Below are 22,254 nucleotides of genomic sequence, written 5' to 3' on the forward strand. Positions count from 1 at the left end.
TCCCATCAGGCCAAATAGATTTGTAGAGATCCAGCTGGAGCAGATCCTACAGAATTTCAGGGTTGACTAGGAGTTGATCAGTCTTGCTGTCGTGATCCTCTGACTCAGACCCCTTTGGTCTGTCATCCATGTTGAAGATGAAAATGAATAGAGTCTCAACATGTCAAAGATCTCCAAGAGCAAAACAAAGCAAAACTGCTTTAGCTGCTTGCTGTAGAGTATTGGCATGGCTTCTCTTCTTTCTCCCAAAATGTATTTGCAACAGGTGTTGTAACAGTTCTCTAAGGGAAGGTGCTTTTTTTCCTACTCATTTTGTCTTCATACTGTCCCTATAACTTTTGGTCAGGACTTCCTGATTTTATCTGATCATTACATGAAATGACATGGAGAATTCTGCAAAGTGAAAATGGTGATTAAAGTTAGTCCAAGAATGATCATGTGGTGAATACTTTTGTAGGTACAGCACCATGTGTCACCACTGTTAAATGGTGATTATGGCAGTTCTCATTTTGGGCAAGAAGCTGGAGAGAGCGTGGAAGAAAAAAGATGGCTTTCTGGCTATTAACCTGTGGTAGATATCAAGGAGCTGCAAATATTTTCCTCTTTTATCCAGAGGTCACAATGTCCTCTTCTGTTCTCTTGTTCTTATGGCCAGCACAACCAGCCTTAGAGAGGTTGCCATCTGTGTTCTGGCACATTGCCTGGTAAAAGGAGTGCTGCTGTTTAAAGAAAAATGGAGGGGGGAGAAGTGACCATTGCTTGCATCATATCCTGCAGTAGCAGGTGGAAGAAAAAGGCTGTAACAGTAATGTTTCAGTTTTAGTTAAAGGAGTTAGGTGGGAGGCTATTGCAGAAGGAGGCTGCTAAGTGCTACTCTGGTTGAGTCTTCACAAGATAGTGGAGAAGGGGCAGAAAGGGTAATTGTATGGTATAAAAATCTTCTGGTATTTTTTCACTGTTGTGCAGGTTTGAAATTGATGTTTTTGAGTGAGTGCTGCTTTTTTGGAATCCAGCAGCTTCTGTTTGAAAACCTCTCACTGCATAGTGGAACTGCGGCACATGTTCTTGCATTTTCCTGTGTAATGTTCAGTTTCATAATCTGAAGGTCGTGAGTTCGATCCTCACATGGGGCACCAGTTATGAATTTTCCTGTTTTTTGCTTTTCTCTTCTTTGCTTCTGTTTCACAAGTTCTTTTACTCAGAGTTTGAATTAAAATGCAGGAGACTGAGAATTCTTGTTCGGACTTAGTTGTTTATTATATCTTATCTATAATACAGCTGCACGGGAGTATGCCTCCCAGGTAACAGGGTGGAAAATGGCCATGAGTTCTAACTTTCAAGGCTTTTTAAGGTCTAAATTAACCAATTATGAAATACCAAGTAACTTCTTTTTATTTATAATCCAATTACTAACTTTTCATGTCCTGCAATGAGGGACTTTTGACCCAATAGCATAACCCCTAGATTTGTGAAGAAGAAGGAGAAAGGAAGAAGAAGATCCACACCCAAATTCCTCCATATTGTAACCTAATATTACCTATATCCCCTAAATCTAATTTTTTACGTCTCTACATATTCCACCCAGTGATATAAGTTTTAATTACACAGCAACAACCTCAGTGTTATCACACAATTTAGGGAGCTTTTCCCAAGGTTTCGGGTCAAATACAGTGTACTTCTGAGGATCACTGTCTGTCAGCACTGAAAGGCTGAAATTCTCAGAACCCAGGGTTCCAACATTCTTACTGCAGCAACATCTTAGTGAGGCGCATCTGTTTTATACCTAGAAGTGCTTTCAGATGTTCCAAAGGGACAGTTAAAAATCCATTGTGCCAGTAAAAATCTTATAAAAACTTTTATTAAATGCATCTGTGCCTGATGTCAGTAATTCTTCAGTGTTACTTACGGGCACAGGCCTGCACAGAGTTATTCTTGTCAGGAGACTTATTGGAGATTTCTGGTGGGCATTATAGGATTCACTTTCCCACTGATTCATGAAATGAACCTCCTGATGTGCTGTGTGAACTTGTAATGGCAGCTCCAGTTCAGTGTTCAGCTACACTAACAGATCATTAGAAGAATCAAAAATGCAGCTGAACACATCTTCTGGACCCATTTTCACTGTGCAAAGTGTAGTTTAGGGATATCATGGTTTGAACCCCATGCCTAGTATGAAGTACTGGTCTACCATACGCTCCTGTGGTCACAAGAGGCATGGCACAGACACATCATAAGGGATTTACAGTTTTCTGTTCTTGGAGGAAAGACATACTTTAGGAACAACCAGTGGGTGAAGATTGTTTTTGAGAACAGAAAAACTGTATTTAGCCCTAAATGCTGGGCAGAGGACTCCCTCTTTGGGGATCTTTAGACTGCACTCTCTTCCCATTCCATCCAGTCATGTTTAAAGGAGAGATTTTACAGTCTTTGCAAGAGGCAAGACTGGAGTGGAGTTGCTCCTTACTGTATGCAATTCCTCATGAACAAAATGGCTTTTTGAATAGCTCTGATATTTGCAAAGTATGTTTTTAGAGAGAAGCAGGTATTGAGGAAAATAATCTTTGAATTTGGTTTGTTAAGATATTTTGCATATCAGCAACTAAGCTGTCATTTTTACAAAAGCAACGTTGGTAACATAAAGGAGAAGGTTTTGGTGGAAGATGCAGCTGAGTGATTTGAGGGCTGACCAGGAGCTGCTCTGAAACTGAACTGAACTTTGAACTTGTTTTTGCTTGTCATATTTTTAGAATTAGATTAGTTTTAAAAGTGAAAATTTCGCTTCTTATGGAAAGCACTTTATTAGTTTTGAAATTATGAGCAGAATTAAAATAAACAAAACAAAAAAAAACCCCAAAAAACCCCACACTTTTTTCCTGTAGCCTGGGGAAAGAATACACTTTTCTGCAGTGCTGTTCCTAACAAAAGAAATCCTAATACTTATATTAAACATTTATTTTTTTCAAGGAGTTGAGATTATGCTAGGCACTTCACTAAGTCAAAATCAAGCTAAATTCAGGTCACCTCTGCTGAAGAGTTTTCAGCTGAAAGTCAACAGGATACAATTAACATTCATTATGATGTGGCATCTATTAAGTTGGTAGAACACAAGTGCTTCTAAAAAAGAAAATGCTGTGTGAAACACAATATGCTTTTTTTGTTTTGCTGTTCTCTGGCATATTAATGCAAATTAAGCCCTGTGCTTCTATCCCTGAAGCTTTGATCATTATGTTGTAATACATTAATGGTACAGAAATTCTTAGGCTAAATGTGCAATATAAATGTAGAGGGTCCCACTGCAATGAAAACAGATTTCAAATATCTTCAAAAGAGAACTGTATTTTAAAATATCATTTATATTAATGTTACATTGCAGTGCTTAGTGTGATGAAACAAATAATATATAAAGTAACTTTACGAAGTCATTATAACATCTCAAGAGAAATCTACTAATCAGTCCTCACTGGTGTGTAACTTGTATGTTTGTTTAACCCGTTGTCTCTCTGTAGGAACTTGAACGTGTTACATCATTGCAGACTGGCCTTCAGTTAGCAGCGGTTATTTGCACAAATGGAAGAAGGTATCTTAAGTAACTGCAGAGATTGAAAGTGGGGAAGTATTTAAGAAGAAATCCGTAAACGCAGGATGTTTGCTTGCTGATATTTCCTGTTTATGTGCTGAATGCTATTAATGGTAGTAGTTAGACATACTCAAACAATTGCAAACTCTTGCAGCTCTCACTCTTGCAATTGGGAGTTCTCTTTGAAACAGAAAGCTTTTGAGATACATCACTGGTCCACAGACAAATGCAGAAGGATGTACCTTCTTAGTAGTCTGTTGGTATAATCTTGTTTTCTGAGTTTCCCTAACAATGCTGACAATCTCATTTCTACCATGTATTTTGTTGGACTTGTTAGAATTGATTAGAAGTAAGTTTTATTTTGTGAATTGTTGAAGATTATGTTAATTTTTAACTTTCGCAGACACCTGAATATAGCAAAGGAAGGCTTCACACAAACTAGTTTGGGGCTACTTGCAAATCAGAGGAAACGACAGCTGCTTATTGGACTGCTGAAGTCTCTGAGAACAATAAAAACACTGGTATGTACAGTTGTTTTTGTTCAGTGACAAATATTTTTCTTCATTTCTGTGTAGTAATGACTGGACTTTTTTTTGGCTTTTTTTTGTTTATTTTAGCAAAGAACTGATGTGCGTTTGAGTGAGATGTTGGAGGTAAGTCCCTACCAGACTGGTATAATTTGAACCTATTCTAAGTTTACATTTGTCAGTCATCTTAATTTTGTCTGTTCCTTTCCTTTTGCAGACAGGGTGTCTGCATGGGATGAAATTATACTTTTATTCTTTTAAATTGAGAAAAGCTTCATATCGAATTAGAGCCCCTCTGCCGGGGGAGAGTATTTTTTATCAAAAACTCATTCCTGCCTTTAGATCTGGGCACTGAAGCTTGAATTACTTCAGTAAAAATGCTGTGGAGTCTTCACTTGTCCCTGCTCTCAACTTATACCTCTTTTCTTTAGCTTGATATTTAGGGAAAAAAAAAAAAGATGAGATTTAGCTGATTGTTGATATGCTGGGTCTGGATAAAGAATATCTATTGGTATATTCCTGTACAAATTTATAGATGGGCTCCCTGATTAGTATTTTATTTGTAAATGTAGTAGCCTTCTCTCCTTATTCATTGGGTTGGCTTTTTAATTCAATTGTAGAAAACATTGCAGCATGCAGGCCATGACAGTGAAAATTCTGATACTGTTATCTATACTGCCTAAACATGCAGTAGATACTGCACAGAGCAAAATAAGATCTTGTCTTAAGGTGATTAATAGTCTGAAAGACAGCCTCGGGATTTTATTGACAGCTATAGTACATGTAGTGTAACAATTTCGACTTGCTAGTTTGCCAAGTATTTACAGCTAATACTGGATGAAATGTCATGATGACAATCCTCAGTTATTAAATTTGGAAATTGAATCTTAATAGTTTTAGCTTAAAAGATTTTGTGAATTTAATTCCATTGGGTAAGTCACCTTGTGTCAGCAAACTTTCTTATTCTTTACCAAGCAAAACTACACCCATTTTCAGGTGGCATAAGTGCTGCTTTCTGCTCAGTAATCCCTGCACAATGATGAGCTTTTAATTTCTGTGCTGTATTTTGCTACACAGGAAATCAACTCTTCACTGTCTACTGGCAGGAGTTGTCCTGAGGAGGTGTGGGTGTTACATCCACACACAGACCCTAATGTCTGTTTATTGTAATTGGTCAGTGCTTTTTAAGGGCTGGAACTCAGTTTTTGGCTGAGTGCAGTTTTAGAGCTGTGCTTAGTATCTGCACCCAATAAGTTATCCCAGCTGCTGGCCCATTTATTTTCTGTACCCAAAGGAGTTAATATAGGTTGGAATATGCAGGAGAGCTGTTAGCAGCCACTCACAGAAGAACATTTTGAAAGGGTTCTCAATTAAAAAAAGAACAAGAATGAAGCTACAGTATCTTACAGGGCTGAGCTGCATCTGGAATATATTAGTAACATATTTTATGCAAGCAGGCTTTCTGATTTGAGTTCTGTTAGACTTAATGGAGCAAGTACCAGGTTTCCAGTGGAGGAAGATGTAAAGAGCTATAAACGCAACCCTCATTTTAGACCAGTGTACTGTTCTGTTTTCATCTAATGGATAATGTATTTGGGTTTTTTTTTTTTTTTTTTTTTTCGCTAAATTTGATCTGCATTAGAACATTGCTGCTAAAACAAATTTCATTTCAGAAACTCCTCTATGATAATAGCTGAATATAAATTACCCTTGAATTTTTACTATTCAATCAATGACTGAAATTCCAGTAACAGCACTGCATTTGAGCTCTCTAAAGCACGTAATATAACAGATGTAATTACGACAAAAAATGGAAGCTCTTAGCTATTAAAGAGGGTTTTCCTTCCTCCTTCCCATTCTGGTCTCATGCCTAATAGAATAAAAAATAACACGTATATCTGAGGCAATGCCCATGTTTTGTTGGTAAGATCCTTGGGTTTTACATTTTTGTATGTTTTTGTTTTGTCCCGGCATCATCGTATACTTCCTGATTGAGCTGTCTACCTGTTGGATATTCTTCTTACATATTAGGACAATGCGTCCATAGTGTGTTCTTTGCTTCCTGAGGCCTTCTGTGAGTCAGTTGTATTTAAGTTAATTTCTAATGAGCTATAGAATGTGTCAATTTAGATAGTGTTTATTTGGGTGTACTGTTGGGAGTGTCTTCCTTGTTTCCTTTTAGGTTTTATAAACTTTGGGAACAGCCTGCCAGTGCCTGAACTAACCTCTTTCCATGTTCATGAATAGATAGATAACTGAGAAGATGTTAGTTGTTCTGTAATAAAAACTTAGTGATGTACTTTTTATGTATGCATAAGGAAACTATACAGCAAGTTGTTTGCATAAGGTAATGTAATACATAGTGTTTTTTGATGTTGCTAACATCTGCTTCTAATTCTGAACTACTTGCACATTAAATGCTGCAGTAGATGCTTACTCTTTAACTTTACTGTATAGACAGAAAAGGCAAAATATTTTATTCTTAATATTTATACATAAGCATGCATGCAAAAATGGGTATTGTACTGTTGCTTCACGTGAACTTTCAATTGTATTTTATCCTAAGGAAGAGGATTATCCAGGAGCTATTCAGCTGTGCTTGGAATGCCAGAAAGCTGCCAGCACTTTCAAACACTACAGTTGTATAAGGTAGGGTGACATTGTGCAGGTTTCAGCTTCTGTATTATTTTATTTGTAAATAGTATAAAACAGTGGTCATTAATTCTCATTCTCTAAAGAAAGTTTAATTGAAAAGTAATTTTCAGCTTAGAAAAGTAAAATTGAGGCAGTTATAAAAGCATAAGTATTCTCAGTGGTTTCCCATCTCCCTCTACCATGACTAACCAGGCTTCACAATCATAACAGTATATAATCAATGTTTGGACTATATAGTTGTTGTAATATGTTGGCAGGTAAAGTTTCAATTTAAAGTGAATTATAACTGTGCTACAGCCTCCAGCCTAGAGATACCTGAGCTGAGTTTTTAATGCGAAGTTTGTATTCTTGAATTAATTTGCCTATAGCAAGATGGCTTCTGCAAGATAACTTGCCCTGATTCTTGGCAGTGAAATTAGCAAGTGCAGAGTTTCATGCTGACATGAAGAAATTGCTTTCAGAACCAAAACTAATCTAAATATCTGCACCTTCTAACTTAGAAAGACTAGATGTTTCCATTGCTTTAAAAAAAAAAGGAAATTGGAGGAAATGCTCATAAACTCCAGCAGGAGATGTAGTAACATCAGATTATTATGGAGGTCCTTCTGTTTGAAGGCTCATTGCACGTGGAGAAACAATAAGGAAACATTGGATACTCTCTTTGGTATTTAATGGCAACTCTTTTTGATGCAGTTTTTTTTTCTATTTGAACTTTTCTTTGGAGGGTGTTGTACCCAATTTATCTAATAGAAACAAAAAAGGAGGGTGATGGGCCTATCATTTAAGCATAGAGAGCTAAGTAGAGAAACTAGAATCTGTCTTTTGATAATTAACGTAGGTAGGCCTCTTAGGAGAAGAGAAGCATGGAGAGGAGTACAGAAGGAAGTTGTTTAAAATTAGATATGGTGATTATTTAATGCAAACTGTGCTTTCTGTGCTTGAAGAGAATATCCTGCCTATTTCTTTGTTGTTTTGACCCTTCCAAACAAAAGCATACTAGTCGTATTTTTTGTCTTTTTTTTTAATTGCTGCTGTTCTGAAATTTTTAAAGATGATTGTTGCAAAGGTGCAGTGGTGCCTTTCTTTGTCCTAAATAGTTTCTCTTTTGGTAGATATTTTTGTTAATCTTTTATACCAACCTTTAATTTTTTTCTGAGAAAGCTTAAGTTCTCTTTTCCCTATAGCATTTCTGTAAGGGGGTCCTGAGCAACAAATAAAAATTACTGTAGTTTGCAAAGACTTGACAGTCCTGACCCTTCTGGGTATGTTCTGCTGTAGACCACAGTGCCACACCAAATCATTTAAAGGAAGTTTCTTCGGGGTTGGGAATGTCTTTGAATACTTGGTTATATCCTAGCAGGATGGGGTCTTGTCTAGGCCCTCTTAACACTGTTGCGTTATAAACCTAAAATAATGTGCTTTTCCACATAGCAGTGGTGTGATGGTGCTAGTCTGACACAGCAACAGCAGCTTAATGGTTTATGATAAATTACTATGTTGTGGCTCAGTAGCAGGGTTTTTGGAAATAAGAAATGGTCTGAAATGTTTATATAATCAGTATATATATAATTTATTCTAAACATTTTTTTTCTTTCATCAATAGTGAATTAAATTCAAAACTGCAGGACACCTTGGAACAAATAGAGGTAAGAATTAATATACTGATGTTTAGTATATGTTAATATTTAACCTCTAAGTATGTGTTAGTATTTAATCTCTAAGTAATAGAGCTTTCTAATACAATTAGAAAAGCAATTTTGTTAGTTAGCAATTACAGAATGTGTACATTTCTTTCAAATACTCTCTTTGCATGCTGTAGCCATTGCTGTTCATGTAGAATTTAGTGCTGTAATCAACCTAAATGCTCTTTAATATATTATCCTGTTATGACCCAGTTCACTAGTTGTGCCCACTATAAATGGTAGAGCAGTCAAATTTAAAAAGTCACATAACATTTGACGTACTGAACTTCTGTGAATACTTCTCTAAGTAGTTATGAAAAATAAATTAACAGCAAGCCAGTAGGTTTGGATGAGATATACGAGAGATCACAATTTCACAGGAAATTTTAGAGCTCAGCAGACTGGAAAGTGCTGAATAGGGTCTGTGCTAAGCTGTAGGAAATAAGACTTGAATAGCTGTGAAGGGTGCAACTAAGGTCAGTTTAAGTTGGTAGATAGTATCACAAAAGCGAATGAATATAAAATGTTAAGTGTCTTGCTGGAAATTGGTGCAAAAGGAGGAATTCAAATTTAAACTCCACTGCTAAGCAATTTTGAGCTGGAACTTGGCAAGCTTTTTGTAAGAAGTCTAGCAATGTAGGTATGTATGTTTGTGATGCATGTAATGCACACACATGTAATGTTTAGCAGGAACCTGAATTAGCTACTTCAGCATCTGTCTACACCCGTTGTCACATGCTCTCTAAAAGTCAGACATGTTTTATTGTACCTTGTTATTCAATTCCCTGTAAAATTAGAACTTTGTATTCCTTCAGTTATGTCTTTGTATTTCAGCTTTTATGCAAAGCTTTTTTTGTTCCTTTAGTCTTTCTCTGGTAGTGCTTTATTCAGAGCATGTCTGGTTCAAAAGAGTTGATGGACTGACTGTTTTCTTCTCACTCTCACACAGGCCTTGTGAGAGTGAGCACGCTCATTTTCTCCTTGTGGGCAAATACTGATATTGCTTGAAAGGAGACATGCATCTTTACTTCCTTCTAGTAACAGCTTTGAAGAGCAAATTCTGTTTTTTTCCAAAATATGATAACATGTGCCATATTGGTTGGTGAGAGCAATTCACAGCTAGATAAATAATCACATTCAAGATTTTTATTACTTGTGAATTTATAAAAATATCTTATTTTCTTTTGTGAAAGTATCTTATTTTCTACTGGAATTATGCCTGTGCATATGGGAGAAAAACATAAGTCATCCTTGGGTCCATGGAGTATTGCTGATGTTAATATAGAATAATATTCTGCTAGTTAAGATTTCAATAATGAGTCTTTTAAATAGTTGAGTGTCTTTACTAAAGTCCATTCCTTTTTCCTTGTTTTGTCTTATTTTAATTTAGGTTTTAATATAGAACTTACTTTTATACTATGTTACAAATAAAATACAAGATGGCTAGTGGAAGGAACTATTGAAAAATGTAACTGAAAAGATTAATGTTCTCTGTGTTTAAGAGCTCTGCTCATGGGCAGTTTGATATCCCAGTTTTTCTCTTTGTACAGATGCTCTGCAAGAAACAAGAGAAGGATTTTTTTTTTTTAAAATCAGTATGTGGCTGAAATTCAAATTGCTGAGTAATGTTTTAGAGAAGTTCTGAATCTTTAGGTTGCTTGTCCTTTTACCATTTGGCTTAGGGAAGGAAGTACAACAAACAACCCCCACCAAATCTCTAGGATTAAAACCAAAAATATTTTGTGCCTAATGATGTAATTCATGAAAATTTTCCAATGGAGTAAGTAAAAGTACATGGGGGACTAAACACCCATCTACTGTGGTTTCTATTTTTAAGAGCAAGACTGTACTGCAAGATCATTAAATAATAATTGAAATGGCTTTAGTATCTAGCAAGGAAAGAAAATACTTGCTAGCTGTGTATGTTATTGTATGTTATTGATTCATCCTGCTTTTATTTTTTACATTGTTGGTTGAAAATAGCTTGAGTTAGGCTGTGTATCTGAATATATTACAGTGTCTAAGTGAGAATTATGTTTTTAAGCTACATAGTCAAATTCTTGAAAGCTTTATTAGTCATTAAATACATGACCCTATGGAAGTTTTTTTCACTTAGTTTACATAATAGCTGAACTTCATTTATTGCAGAGCTGTTCAGTATGCTCAGACACAGCTCTGCTGGCAAAACCAGTAATTGTGTGTCTACTTTCTTTTTTGACTCTCTCAGGTACTGATTGTTGTATAAATGGCTGTCTTGCCAATGAATTTTTAATTCAAATAGTGTTAGTTCCATCTCAGAGATGCAGTCAGAGGGTTAAGAGGTCTATAACTGAATTGCTTGAGCTGAAACCCCCAGATCTGGGTTTTTTAAGGGGTGGAAGTAGACCAACTTCTTTATTGAGGTGCTAGGCCTTCTAAAAGTAAACATCACTTCAAATTAGACTTCAGTGAAATAATGTTCTTTTTCTTGCTTGTTCTTGGGAGTGCTGGAACTTTTTGGCTGACACTGAAGTACTTAGAACTGCAAGAAGTAACATTTAAGCATCTCAGAACAGTCAAGTCCCATACAGTCTTGGTTACTTTACAACTATAATTATCAGACTGTTTAAATAAATGTCATCCTCACTTGCTGTTGTTTAAGTAATGTATTACTTGGCCTGTTTTTGTTTAGTGTTTAACACATTTTTTCTTTCATTTTTATAGGAACAATTGGATGTAGCGCTTTCCAAAATATGCAAGAATTTTGATATCAATCATTATACAAAGGTTCAGCAGGCTTACAGGCTGCTTGGAAAAACACAGGTTAGTACTTATCTTCTGAGAAAGTTACAGAGAATATTCAGCATGAAGCTTTGAGTACTGTGATGGAAACTTATTTTCCTAATTGTTGTGGTTTAATCACAGGTGACAGCTTAGCCCCCCACAGCAGGATGCTTCCTCCCCCTTGGTGGGAAGGCAAAGTCAGATGGTGTTCAGCCATCCCCAGGACAGCAGGACTCCATCATGTGTTAGCAGTGACTTGTGAAGACAAACTTCATCACTCCAAACATCCCCCTGTTCTGTCTTCTTGCCCCAGCTTTTACTGCTAAGGATGACACCACATGTAATGGAATATCCCTTTGGTCAGCTTTCCTGGCCGTGTCTCCTCCCAACTCCTGGTGCACCCCCTGCCCAACGTGGAGGGTTGGGGTGAGAAGCACAAAAGGCCTTGACCCTGTGTAAGCACTGCTCAGCAATGGCTAAAACTTCCCTAAGTTATCAACACTGTTTCCAGCACAAATCAAAAACACAGCCCCATGCCCCATAATAGCTACTGTAAAGAGAATTAACTCTATCCCAGCCAAAACCAGCACACTAATGCTGATGGATCTTGCTGAGTATACAGAGGTTTTTATAATGCTCAGATAATTTAGCAGTACTTGCTAAAGGTAAGCTGTGTGTTACTGCAGCATGTAGCTTTTTGGACAGGTTATAACTGTAACTGTTGCATATTTCAGCTCTGTTTGTACTACTCTTGGCACTATTCGTTCTATTTGGTCATGTGAATGCTATTTTTTTATAGCTAGGTCTGTGTTTCTGGGTTGTGCACAACCTCTGCCTTGAGTATTTCCATTTTATATTGCACTCTTAACATGGTGGGAATGGTACATGTGAGGAGGTAGTTTTTTTGCAGTAAAATACATCCCATGGCACGTCAGACACATACTGTGAACGTGTCCTGAAAGTTACATCTGTGTGTGCTTAGAGCATTTTCTGTGTAAATAAGAGAAGACCCAAGTTCTCCCATAGGATGGAGTTCTCTTCTGTTTGGTGCACTGCTTTGAGGCTTCATACTGGCTTGTTTTTCTGAGAAGGCAGTCAACCAGTTTCCTTCTGCAGCAGGTCTGAAGTATGGGAGATAATATCAAGGTCCTGTGAAGTAAAGAGAAAGGGTAAGGAGACTTGAAAGTCTTGGAGGCATGTTTTGTCAGTGATCAGTGTTCATAGCACAGTGAGGCTGCACGTGGTGGTGCCAGTGTAACAGTGATGATTTACTTAGGCAAGAGATTCTCCCAGAAAGATTTAGTTGCTAAAGATCAAGTCAAAGAACCTGTCCCCTGATGAGCACAGGACAAGAACCCCATTAATGTTTTATTATGCTTGGTTTTTTTAATGGTATTTCCAAATGTCAGAAGCATATCTGATATAAGATTGCCTTTCTTGGGTTTGTTTTAAATTTTTGTTTGTTTGTTTTGCTTCTTTCTAATTAGAACCTTTCTAGCAAAGTTGGGTTCTTTTTTTCCTGGCTTGACAGTGTAGCTCTGCAATAGGATAGAAATCTTATCTTCCCATACTTTGTTAATGTGCAGAACTATTGGAATGCAACTTAAAATCAGAGAAGAAGATTAATTAGACTTTTTCTTCTTTTAGTGCATTGTATGCAATTTCTTATTAACTGAACAAAAATGGATACAATGCATTCACTGCTCCAAGTCAAGTGCACGACATGTTGAGAAAGGCAGATTTTTTGTTGGAAAGGAGTGAAGTTTCTGACAAAACTAAAGTGTTATTTGTTACTGCATGGTTTTGCCTGCTTTGTTCCATTTAGAGTGACTTGTTTTTGACATTCTTTTTATTAAAGTAAGTATTTTGAACTTGTCCTGAAAATAATTTAGTTGCATTGTTATTGAAATATCTCCCACACTGACCTCTTTGCAGTAAACAAAATGTCAAGATCTTTCAGTATCTTCAGTACTTTTCATTATTTCATTTGTCATTCTGTTTTCTTTAGCTAATTCAAGTCAGGACTAGCTGTAGAAGATGGGCTGTTTTCAATAGGATTTAAGCAGAATTCTTCTTCATTTCTTTTGGAGTAATTGAGTTCTCAGCTCTTGTCAGTAGGTAAAAATGTCAAATATGAAGTAGTGAAACTGAACATTTTCAAATCTGCAGGATCTGATAACTTTATTCTTGCATATGAAAGACTATTTTTATCAGTTCCTGTATACCATGTGCTGATTATATGTATATCCTGAAACAGTGAGAAAATTCAGTTTCTGAAATGGAATAGTGTTACAGTTTATTAACAACAGAGACACTTGGGAAACACCCTGACCTGAAACTCAGACATGATTATGGCAAAACTAATATGTTATGTAGTCATTAGTCCTTAGTACATATATGTAACTTTTTGCTGGAAAAAGTAGTCTTTTTTTTAAAAACAAATGTCTTTTTTTTCTATCAAAAAGAGGAGTTTTATAGGAAATTTATTTATAAGATGTGCATGCCTTTCTGTGATACTTAATTCTACTTTGGGTTCTTCGCTCTGGCAAGTGGATGAAGACTTTGTAATCATGCTTTTAATTTTAATGATTGCAAAGGAAATATTTTTTATTTAGTTGGAAGTGTTTCCACTGGGAGAAAGAGCATGAATCTCAACTAATTTTTTTTTGACACATTATCAGTATTTGGAAGGGTAAATAAATGATTGAATAAATTCTATAATTAGCTATATTATATAGCTGTAAAATTAATATTTATTAGTGACAATGTACAAAAAAAAGATAAATTATAGAGAGAAGATGGCAGAGGAAACTGGTTTTACTTGTAATACCTGAACTCTTTTATGTGACCATATTGTAATATTGCCAAGATCTATGTTAGGTATTTTTGAGACAGAGATTGGAGGACATGCTTACAAGTGTTCAGTACTGAAACAGACTTATGTTAAAAGATGGTGGCTAAAAGGTGATGGTATATGACAAATTGAATTTTACTATTTGATTTTATGTTACTCCATTTCTTTCAGACAGCAATGGACCAGTTACATATGCACTTCACTCAAGCCATTCACAACACCGTGTTTCAAGTAGTCCTTGGATATGTGGAGCTGTGTGCAGGAAACACTGACACCAAGTTTCAGAAGTTACAGTACAAAGACCTCTGTACAGTATGTAATTCTTGCATATATGTATGGTTTTTAATCTGATTTTTTTCACTGTTGTAAGTGTACCTTATGTCAGTACACTCAGTTGTTAACCCTGCAGCTTCTAGTTTCTTAATACAACTTATGGCCACTTGAGATATTTGTTACTCACAACTTAATGTTGATTTTGATTGCACTAAATCTTAGGACCTTGGAGTTACTTGCACTCCATCTAACAAACAAAGAGCAACATTTCAAAATGTGTCTCTTCAGTATGATATGCTAGTTATTGGAATAACTATTATCTTTGAACTTTATTCCAGTGCATTTAGGTAGTATTCACAATTTCTCTGATACTGCATTTCAGTAAGAATTCTTGTAAAGATGCTAATTTAACTGGAGTCTTCCCATTTTTCCTGACTTTGTATCATTCACTTTTCATCCTCACATTTAATTTCACTCTTTTGATATCTGGGTAAGGGGCAGCTGTAATATTGAGAATCAAAAGCCTGATGATAGGCAGATCACGGACTGGAAATATTCATGTATTTTCTTCTAGTATAAATTTTAAGTGCAGCTTCTTGCATAGTTTGTAATGTTGTTAGAATGAATTACTGTCATTTGGGTAGCATTTTTAGTTCACTCTTTAATATTTTCACTTGTGATTTTACTGTTACACTTTGAGAAATTTTCTAAAACTTCAGTTATGGGGAAGAAGAATGTGAGATATTTTAGGTGGTTTTAACATTGATTTACAATTTGGTATCGTAAATGTTCTTTAGGATGTTTATTTCAGTCACAGATTAAGCCCTCATACTTCATCAACTTAAGGACCCATCCCATCAGTTCCAATTTATTAAATTAAAATACAGTCACAAGGAGATTGAAATTCATATTCTGATCCATTTTCTGTTCTTTCACTTCTCTTATCTCCTGGGATCATGTAACTTCCACTAGTAAACAACACATCTGCATTGAAAAACATTTCATTTTAAAGAGGTGCTGCTTTGACTTAAAAAGCTTATATAATCTAAGAGCCTTCATATAAATGAAAGTGTGATATGCAAAATAGATTTATTGGAAATAATTGACTTAAGTGTTCATGAACATAATGAGTAAGATTCTGGATAGGTGGTATTTCCACTTCACTGAGATGAATTCTAGCTGCAGAAAGCCAGCAAACCCTGATCTTTGTTGTTTGGACTGCAGTCTTCCATTTTTTGCTATGAGCCTTCAGAGTGGTTTTATTTTCATTTCTTAGTTTCTAATGAACTTTTCTTTTAAGTTTCTCTTCTTTTTTTGGTTTATAATTGTGTATGCCCTTCAGTTTATTTCTCATTCCTTGATAATGCTAATGATACTAAGCCCATTTTATTTACACTTACAAACTACTACTGAGCTGCTTCTGACCACTTCTAAAATACAGTTTGTGTGTTACTGTTTATCCTTATATTTGAGCGTGTGGAGGAATCTTTCAGGTGCTTGGAAATATCACATTTTGTATTACACAGAAAGAGAGTGGTTTTAACTGCATGGTTACAAAATTATTACCTCATTATTTTTATTTGTTTTTACTTATGCAAAACCTTAATGAGATGATGCTTAAGTTACGTGACCCTTCAATAGCTGGCATTCTGTATAAAGGAAGGTACTCAGACTTTGGGACTTTAATGTACTATGAATGTTGCTGTAATTGCATTGAAATTTGCTTTTTAAATTTTTCTTTACTATCTTGGTAACCATTAGATATTTAGGGACAGGCTGCAGATGGGAAATTTTGGTCTCTTACAAACCATGCTGTTCGGTGTTGGTTGTTACCTATTGCAATGCATTTGTGAAATCAGGATGCTCAATAAGATGAACTATCATAGCAATTCAATTTCTAACTTCCTGTAGAAAAACCAGCAGGTTTTCATCTCATGCATTCGGTTGTTGGGGAATAAATTGTTTAAGACTGAAATATGAGCCTTCTTTCTCTTTGTTTAGTTCTAGTGAGAGCCCTCTTCAGGCTATCTATGCTGTTAAGCCAGGATGCCCTTAACATATAAAGGGGTATGGAGTACTTACTCTAATTAAATAAGGGAAGTAATATAAAATTGAGTATTCCTTTTGAGGCAGATAGTCTGCTGTGTGTTTCTCAAAATCTGTCAAAATGAACTCATCTAGCTTATTTCCATTGTATATGGTTAGTGGGGGACTAAAGTGGCTTTTTTCTTTGTTTTGTTTGCATCTTTTTGGAAGTTGAATACTGGATATTGTAATAATGTGAGTCTTTTAAAAAAGAATAATATTTTCAGAAATTCTTAAGCATTTATCAAAGTTAGTGCTTATACATTCAGAGTTGCTGTTTCACTGTTGAGTGTTTCTTTTCTTAGCAATATGCCATGCTTTTACATCTTTTCTCTTTTTGAATATTGCTGGAGCAGGGCAAAGCTTGGCTGCTTCAGTCTCAAGTTTTGATTTTCTTTATTCTAGTATAAGCTTAAAGAAATTCAGTTGTTTCCTTAGTCTGTATTGAATTATCTTGGTATTTAGTAAGTAATCCTTTCTTCCTGTCCACCTGAAAGTCAGTATGTCTTCAAGTATAGTGATCTGCACAAACTTTTGATTTTACATACTAAAAGCCCTGAAATACAGTAAGAGTAACATTTCCTGATAAGGTAGTAGTGAAAATTGCTGAATCAGCAAGTTTGTTTGTTTTTAGACTACTTCTTTAGAGCTCGTTCAACCCAGTGGGGTATTTGCCAGGAGGGCTTCTCTGTAGCACTGAAATACAAAAGTCTGTATCATTGAACTGACTCACTGGGGTGGCTGCATCCTTCTGATAGTGAGATGTGCTGACTATTAGACTTCATGGCTTTACTTCTCTCTGTAGGAGGTAGTTAACATGAAGGCCAATTGAGAAAAGGAAAAAAAAAATCCAGTAACAAAAGCGCTTTGTACTTTTGAACAGCATTTGATCAGTTGACCAAAATCAGGAATCTGTCACCTCTTAAAATACGTTTAAAAATGAAATTGATGTATGTCAGCTCAGCTGTATGAATTTGGAGAGTTTTGTATGGTTTGTGTCACTGCAGCAAAAAATGAGCACAATTTTGAAGTTTCACAATGCTGTTTTGTTTTTCTGTAGCATATTACATCAGACAGCTACATCCCATGCCTTGCTGATCTCTGCAAAGCCCTCTGGGAAGTCATGCTCAGTTACTACCGAACGATGCAGTGGCATGAGAACCATGACCAAGATGAGGCAGCAGTTGTGTCTTCTGGTAAGAAACTTCTGGAAGCAAAACTTCTGATATTTGGAAATAACTTTTCTTGTGCTCAAGTTATTAGTTTGTGTGTTGGTATCTTTGAGGTCTTGGCTCAGTGCCTTCAGCATTTGTGCTTATAGTGTGCAGTAAAGACTGAAACACTCACTGGATTATTTTGCTCTTCAGTATAAGGTTAATTTTTTAATGAATATTTGTATGTGCCAGTCTAGCAGATATAAAGTATTTTATTTTAAAAGTGCTTAAGCTAAACGTCCTTCCCCTATTGTGTGGAATCTTAAAAGCAGCTAATAAAAAAAATTTTAAAATGTGTTTTTGCTGAAGCTGTTTTTTGATTTGAAGCCATTACTTGAGATGAAAGTTTTTATAACTATATCAGACGTAAAATTCAGAGTTGAAATATTTGCTTTTGAGATGCACTATGTGAAGAAAGATTCTAAAGTTTTGATTGAATTGCCCATTGTCAATAATATTTATATTTACATTTACATTTTAAATAAGATAGTTACATTTTCTTCTCTTGTTTCCATTTTGCTGTGGTTTTTGCTGATGTAAAACCAAGCAGGTACCATAAAGTACTTATTTCATGGAAAAATTACCACAGTAGACTCCTTATTCAGCCACATATGTACTTAAAAAACTAGTTCCACTTAGTGTTGTTACTTGCGCTGCCTTGAGGAAAGAAAATAATCGGCACTCTAAAGCCTTTTGCAGAAACTATTCAGCCTAATATATTATATATATATATATATCTATATCTATATCTATATTTATCTATCTATCACTAATAAAGTGATATATACAGTCACATGCATAATTTTAAATGCAGTGCTTTTAAATGCATGCCGGAGTGTTTTGGTATGTCTACTACTAATCTTCTGTCACTCGGTTTTTAATTTTCTGGAGGAGATGTGGCTTAGCCATAATGTACAACTGAAATGTAGGTCTACTGAATCACTTTTTCAAATACCTCGGCAATGATAAAGCACACAAAAGGGAATTTTACAAGTACAGTATAATTTCAGAGGGACTATAAATATCTACTGGTTGGTTTTTTTTCTAAAACTCATTGCTCATTCTGTGGTAATTATTAAACCTGTACATGGAATTCTCATTTCATACTTGTTGATTTAATGGCTGTGATATGTGGTAAAGCCAAAGCAAAATTCCTGTAAAAAAGGCATGTGTGTCAGAAGGAAGCAGGGAGGCAGTTCAGGAGACTATGCTAAAGTTTTTCCTCAAATAAGCCTCATAGACTGGAGCAATAGTTGTACCACTATGTCTGGCTTTTATAATTTTGGGAACTCAAGGCTGGCCCAGTATTGTCCCAGTTAATGTCAGCGCTCTGAGAAAGTACCTTAAATGTGTCAAGGGAGTCTTGATCTTAGGGCACAGGCACAACTGTAGAAGTTGGACTTCAAAGACATTATTTATATAGCTCTTTGTATTTTAATAGTGAAACTTATCCAAAAGAAGTCCTTAGAAAGACAGAATTAAGTATTTGTATGTAGAACTTTTTCACTAATTTTCTCTTCAGTAAGATTAAACTAAAATTATCAACATAACATGAAATTAATTCTACGTCATATTCAATGAGCTGCTACTTATTCTGTGATTTTTTTGTTTGTACAGTAAACAGCAGATTGTTGTAATTTGGGGTTTCATCCCTGAAAATAAACTACTTACTAGAAAATTTTCCATTACACTGTTTGTTGTAGTCAGAGCACTGTTTATGTTTTTAGTAGAGAGTCAAACAGAAAATGAGTTTTAATGGGACCTATGCAGATCATTTTTGTCTTTCCTGCTCGAATCAAAGTTAACTTCGAAGTCACTGGTTTGTGTGAGGGCATGCCTGGTTCAGTTGGATTTTCACATACCATGAAATTTACTATGATGTTGATGCAATTTACATGTATTCATGAGACAATGATTTAACAAAAGACTTGAAAGTGAGTGGTAAAATGATCACTATGGCATTTAAACTCCTGATTTCACAAGTGTAATCCTAGGGGTAAAAGTTGGTAACAACTCTAGTATCTGTAAAAGATTCAAAGAAAAGCAAGAAGAAAATGATGTAGGATGTAAATTGAATTTCAACCATTTTAATTTTCAAAATGTTTTATTTATTGTACTGTGTAAATTCTGTGCAAGACCTGCTTAGTATTCAAAGAGTGAAGCTAGAGGACAGAGATTTGATTGATTCCTTTTTTTTGGCTTTCCTCTACCATACAAGGATTAAACAAAAACCTTTTGTTATGGGTGAAAGCTGCCTTTTTGAATTTTTGAGAAATACTGAAAAACCTGAAGAATTACTGTATTTAAATCAGGCATCTAGAATAATAACTCCTGGGTGGTTTTGTTCCTTATTTTTATGTGTAGTTATGAATATTTATATGTTCTCTACCTGTTCCAAATTCCTCAATGCAGAATGTGTAAATGCTTGTCCAGTCCTTGATTTTCAAGGAAGTTATCCTAAATTAATGTGTTTGCATGTGTGAAATTAGCTGCAGTGCAGTTCATTAAAAGACTGGAAACAAGACATTCTAGCATGACTGGCCATAAACCAGGAGCATTGGGAGACTGACAGAGAGAGAATATTCCATTGATTTTTTTAGTGAACAATAACATTTATGTTGCAGTGTCTGTCCAACCATTCCTTCATGAATGGCAGCTTGTGAGTACAGGTACTATGGTCTTAATCTAGAGAACTGGTCAAAGGCACTGACTTGTTTAGGATTGGCTTCAGTCTGCAGGAGTTTAGAAGAGAGGAGGTTGCAGAAACGTATGAAGAGTGTGCTGTTGCTAGGATTGCTGGTTTTGTTTCCTTGGACAGTCTGAGAAAGGTTAAATCCACTTAGAGGTTTTCTGCTTGGGTTATTCTTTCTGTTTATGTTTCATTTAATCTTCTGTGGAAGATCAGGAAAATGCATTTGTCAGAATTATTGCTTTCAGAAGATGAGCATATTTGGGTGCAGTTACTAAATTATAATTTATGTAGGCAGTAGGTAATATTTGTTTTATGATTTTTCTTTCATAAGTAAAATCTTTTTTGCATGCCCTGCAACAGTAGATGTAGTACGGAATTATGTTTAAGGCTGTTTTATGTGCAAACAAGGCATTCATCATCTCATTTTGACTTATTAGGGTAAATTCTCAGTTAACCTGCAAAAGCAGTCTTAATATCTTTACATAGGAAAAAATTGAACACAGCTTTGCAGCCTTGGAAGAAATTAATATCCCTAATATAAACCCAAATTCCCAACTGTATTTTATTATGTTTTTAATTTTGATGAGGAGTTATTCAATTGACAGTACTGGAGCTTTTACATTCTGGCTGGTTTTTATGCTGGTTCTGTGTTCTTGAGTTCCAGCTGAGTGGGCAGACACTTTAACTCAACTGGCTTGCCAGTTGTTCTTGGTAGTGTTTGTATGTTCACTGCTGTAATCCCTAGCTTGCAGGTAAAGCTTTCTAAGTGTTTGATAAAGTTCATAATTTAATAACATGTCCAGACACACCTTATGGCTCCATCTGCAAGAAATCAAGCAAGGCCAGCATCCTTCTCAGTATTCATATTCCCCACATAATTTAAATGGAGGTACAGATGTAGAAGATACCATATTTTTGTCGTTCCTGTTAAACTTACATAAACATAATAGGCAATAGTTCTTGTTCTGAGAAACATACTCTGGAAAGGTTGGAATCAGAAACCAGATGGTTGATGGGGAGAAGGACAATGTAAATGATACTCTTCGGCTTAAAAAGAGTCTGGCCTAGGACTGGGAGAATGAGTCACTGCTAAGTGCTGTTTATAATTGGTGATTGTTGCAGAAGGAAATTCTGCTCACTTGACAGTAAGCACTGGATGATCTGAAGAAGGTACAATCAAAACATGGTCAGACTGCTGTGCTCTTGTGTATTTTGGTTTAATTGAATTGTCAGTGTCTGATACAAGTCATAACAATTCCTGTTAGTGAATGTTTTTTCTTTCCTTCTCTTAAATATGTGGTAGTCCAGGCAATGTTGCAGGGTCTGTTCTGCACACATCTGAAAGGTTGATCAAAATCTTGTATCCAGCATCCCATTCCTTACTGGCCTCTTTAGTAAGGTGCACACAATATTTGCATGATATTCACCTAGACTGCCAGTTCTGGATTCAGGGCAAGGCATGACAAGGAAAGAGCATTTAACTTTGTTGATGAAAATTTCTGAGTGCTGACAAATGGAGGACAGATGTACATTCTTTATGTTTCTGGACTCTTCTTCAGTAGACAACAAAATTAGACATGAAAAATTGCTCTTTTCTCTAAGGAAGGTGAAACTAAACCAGGAGTTTTTCTGGCAAAAGCTGTGAAGCCTAGTAATGAAGAATTGCAAAGGTCAGTCAGAGTTAGCTCTCTGTGTGATCCTTGTAGCACATTGCTACCTAAGGAACACTATTGGGACAGGTATTTGGTATGCAGGTGATGAAACTCTCCTGGTCTGCATTAGCATATAATGCTTATATGTGCATTATTCATTTCCGTTCAAAAGTTTAGAGCAAAGTAGCTCTTCTGGAGTTTGCATAATTGATAATATGGTAGTAGCTAAGGAAATTTGATTCTGTGTAGGATAACTTTCAAAGCTTTTGGAAATATTTAC

At 35.7% G+C, this 22,254-nt stretch overlaps 1 protein-coding gene across 1 annotated transcript in view; it reads left to right on the forward strand.

The window, feature by feature from the left end:
• The window catches only part of VPS50 (VPS50 subunit of EARP/GARPII complex), an 85,957-nt gene that overhangs the window by 16,043 nt on the left and 47,660 nt on the right, over positions 1 to 22,254 (forward strand). The window contains exons 6-13 of the mRNA XM_082293745.1: positions 3,507 to 3,577; positions 3,981 to 4,098; positions 4,195 to 4,230; positions 6,671 to 6,753; positions 8,363 to 8,405; positions 11,145 to 11,243; positions 14,230 to 14,370; positions 17,477 to 17,612. Coding sequence (XP_082149871.1) covers positions 3,507 to 3,577; positions 3,981 to 4,098; positions 4,195 to 4,230; positions 6,671 to 6,753; positions 8,363 to 8,405; positions 11,145 to 11,243; positions 14,230 to 14,370; positions 17,477 to 17,612 — 727 coding nt within the window. The remainder of the gene's footprint in view (positions 1 to 3,506; positions 3,578 to 3,980; positions 4,099 to 4,194; positions 4,231 to 6,670; positions 6,754 to 8,362; positions 8,406 to 11,144; positions 11,244 to 14,229; positions 14,371 to 17,476; positions 17,613 to 22,254) is intronic.

This window comes from Coloeus monedula, assembly GCF_965178545.1.
Source record: "Coloeus monedula genome assembly, chromosome: 1".
Lineage (NCBI taxonomy): Eukaryota > Metazoa > Chordata > Aves > Passeriformes > Corvidae > Coloeus > Coloeus monedula.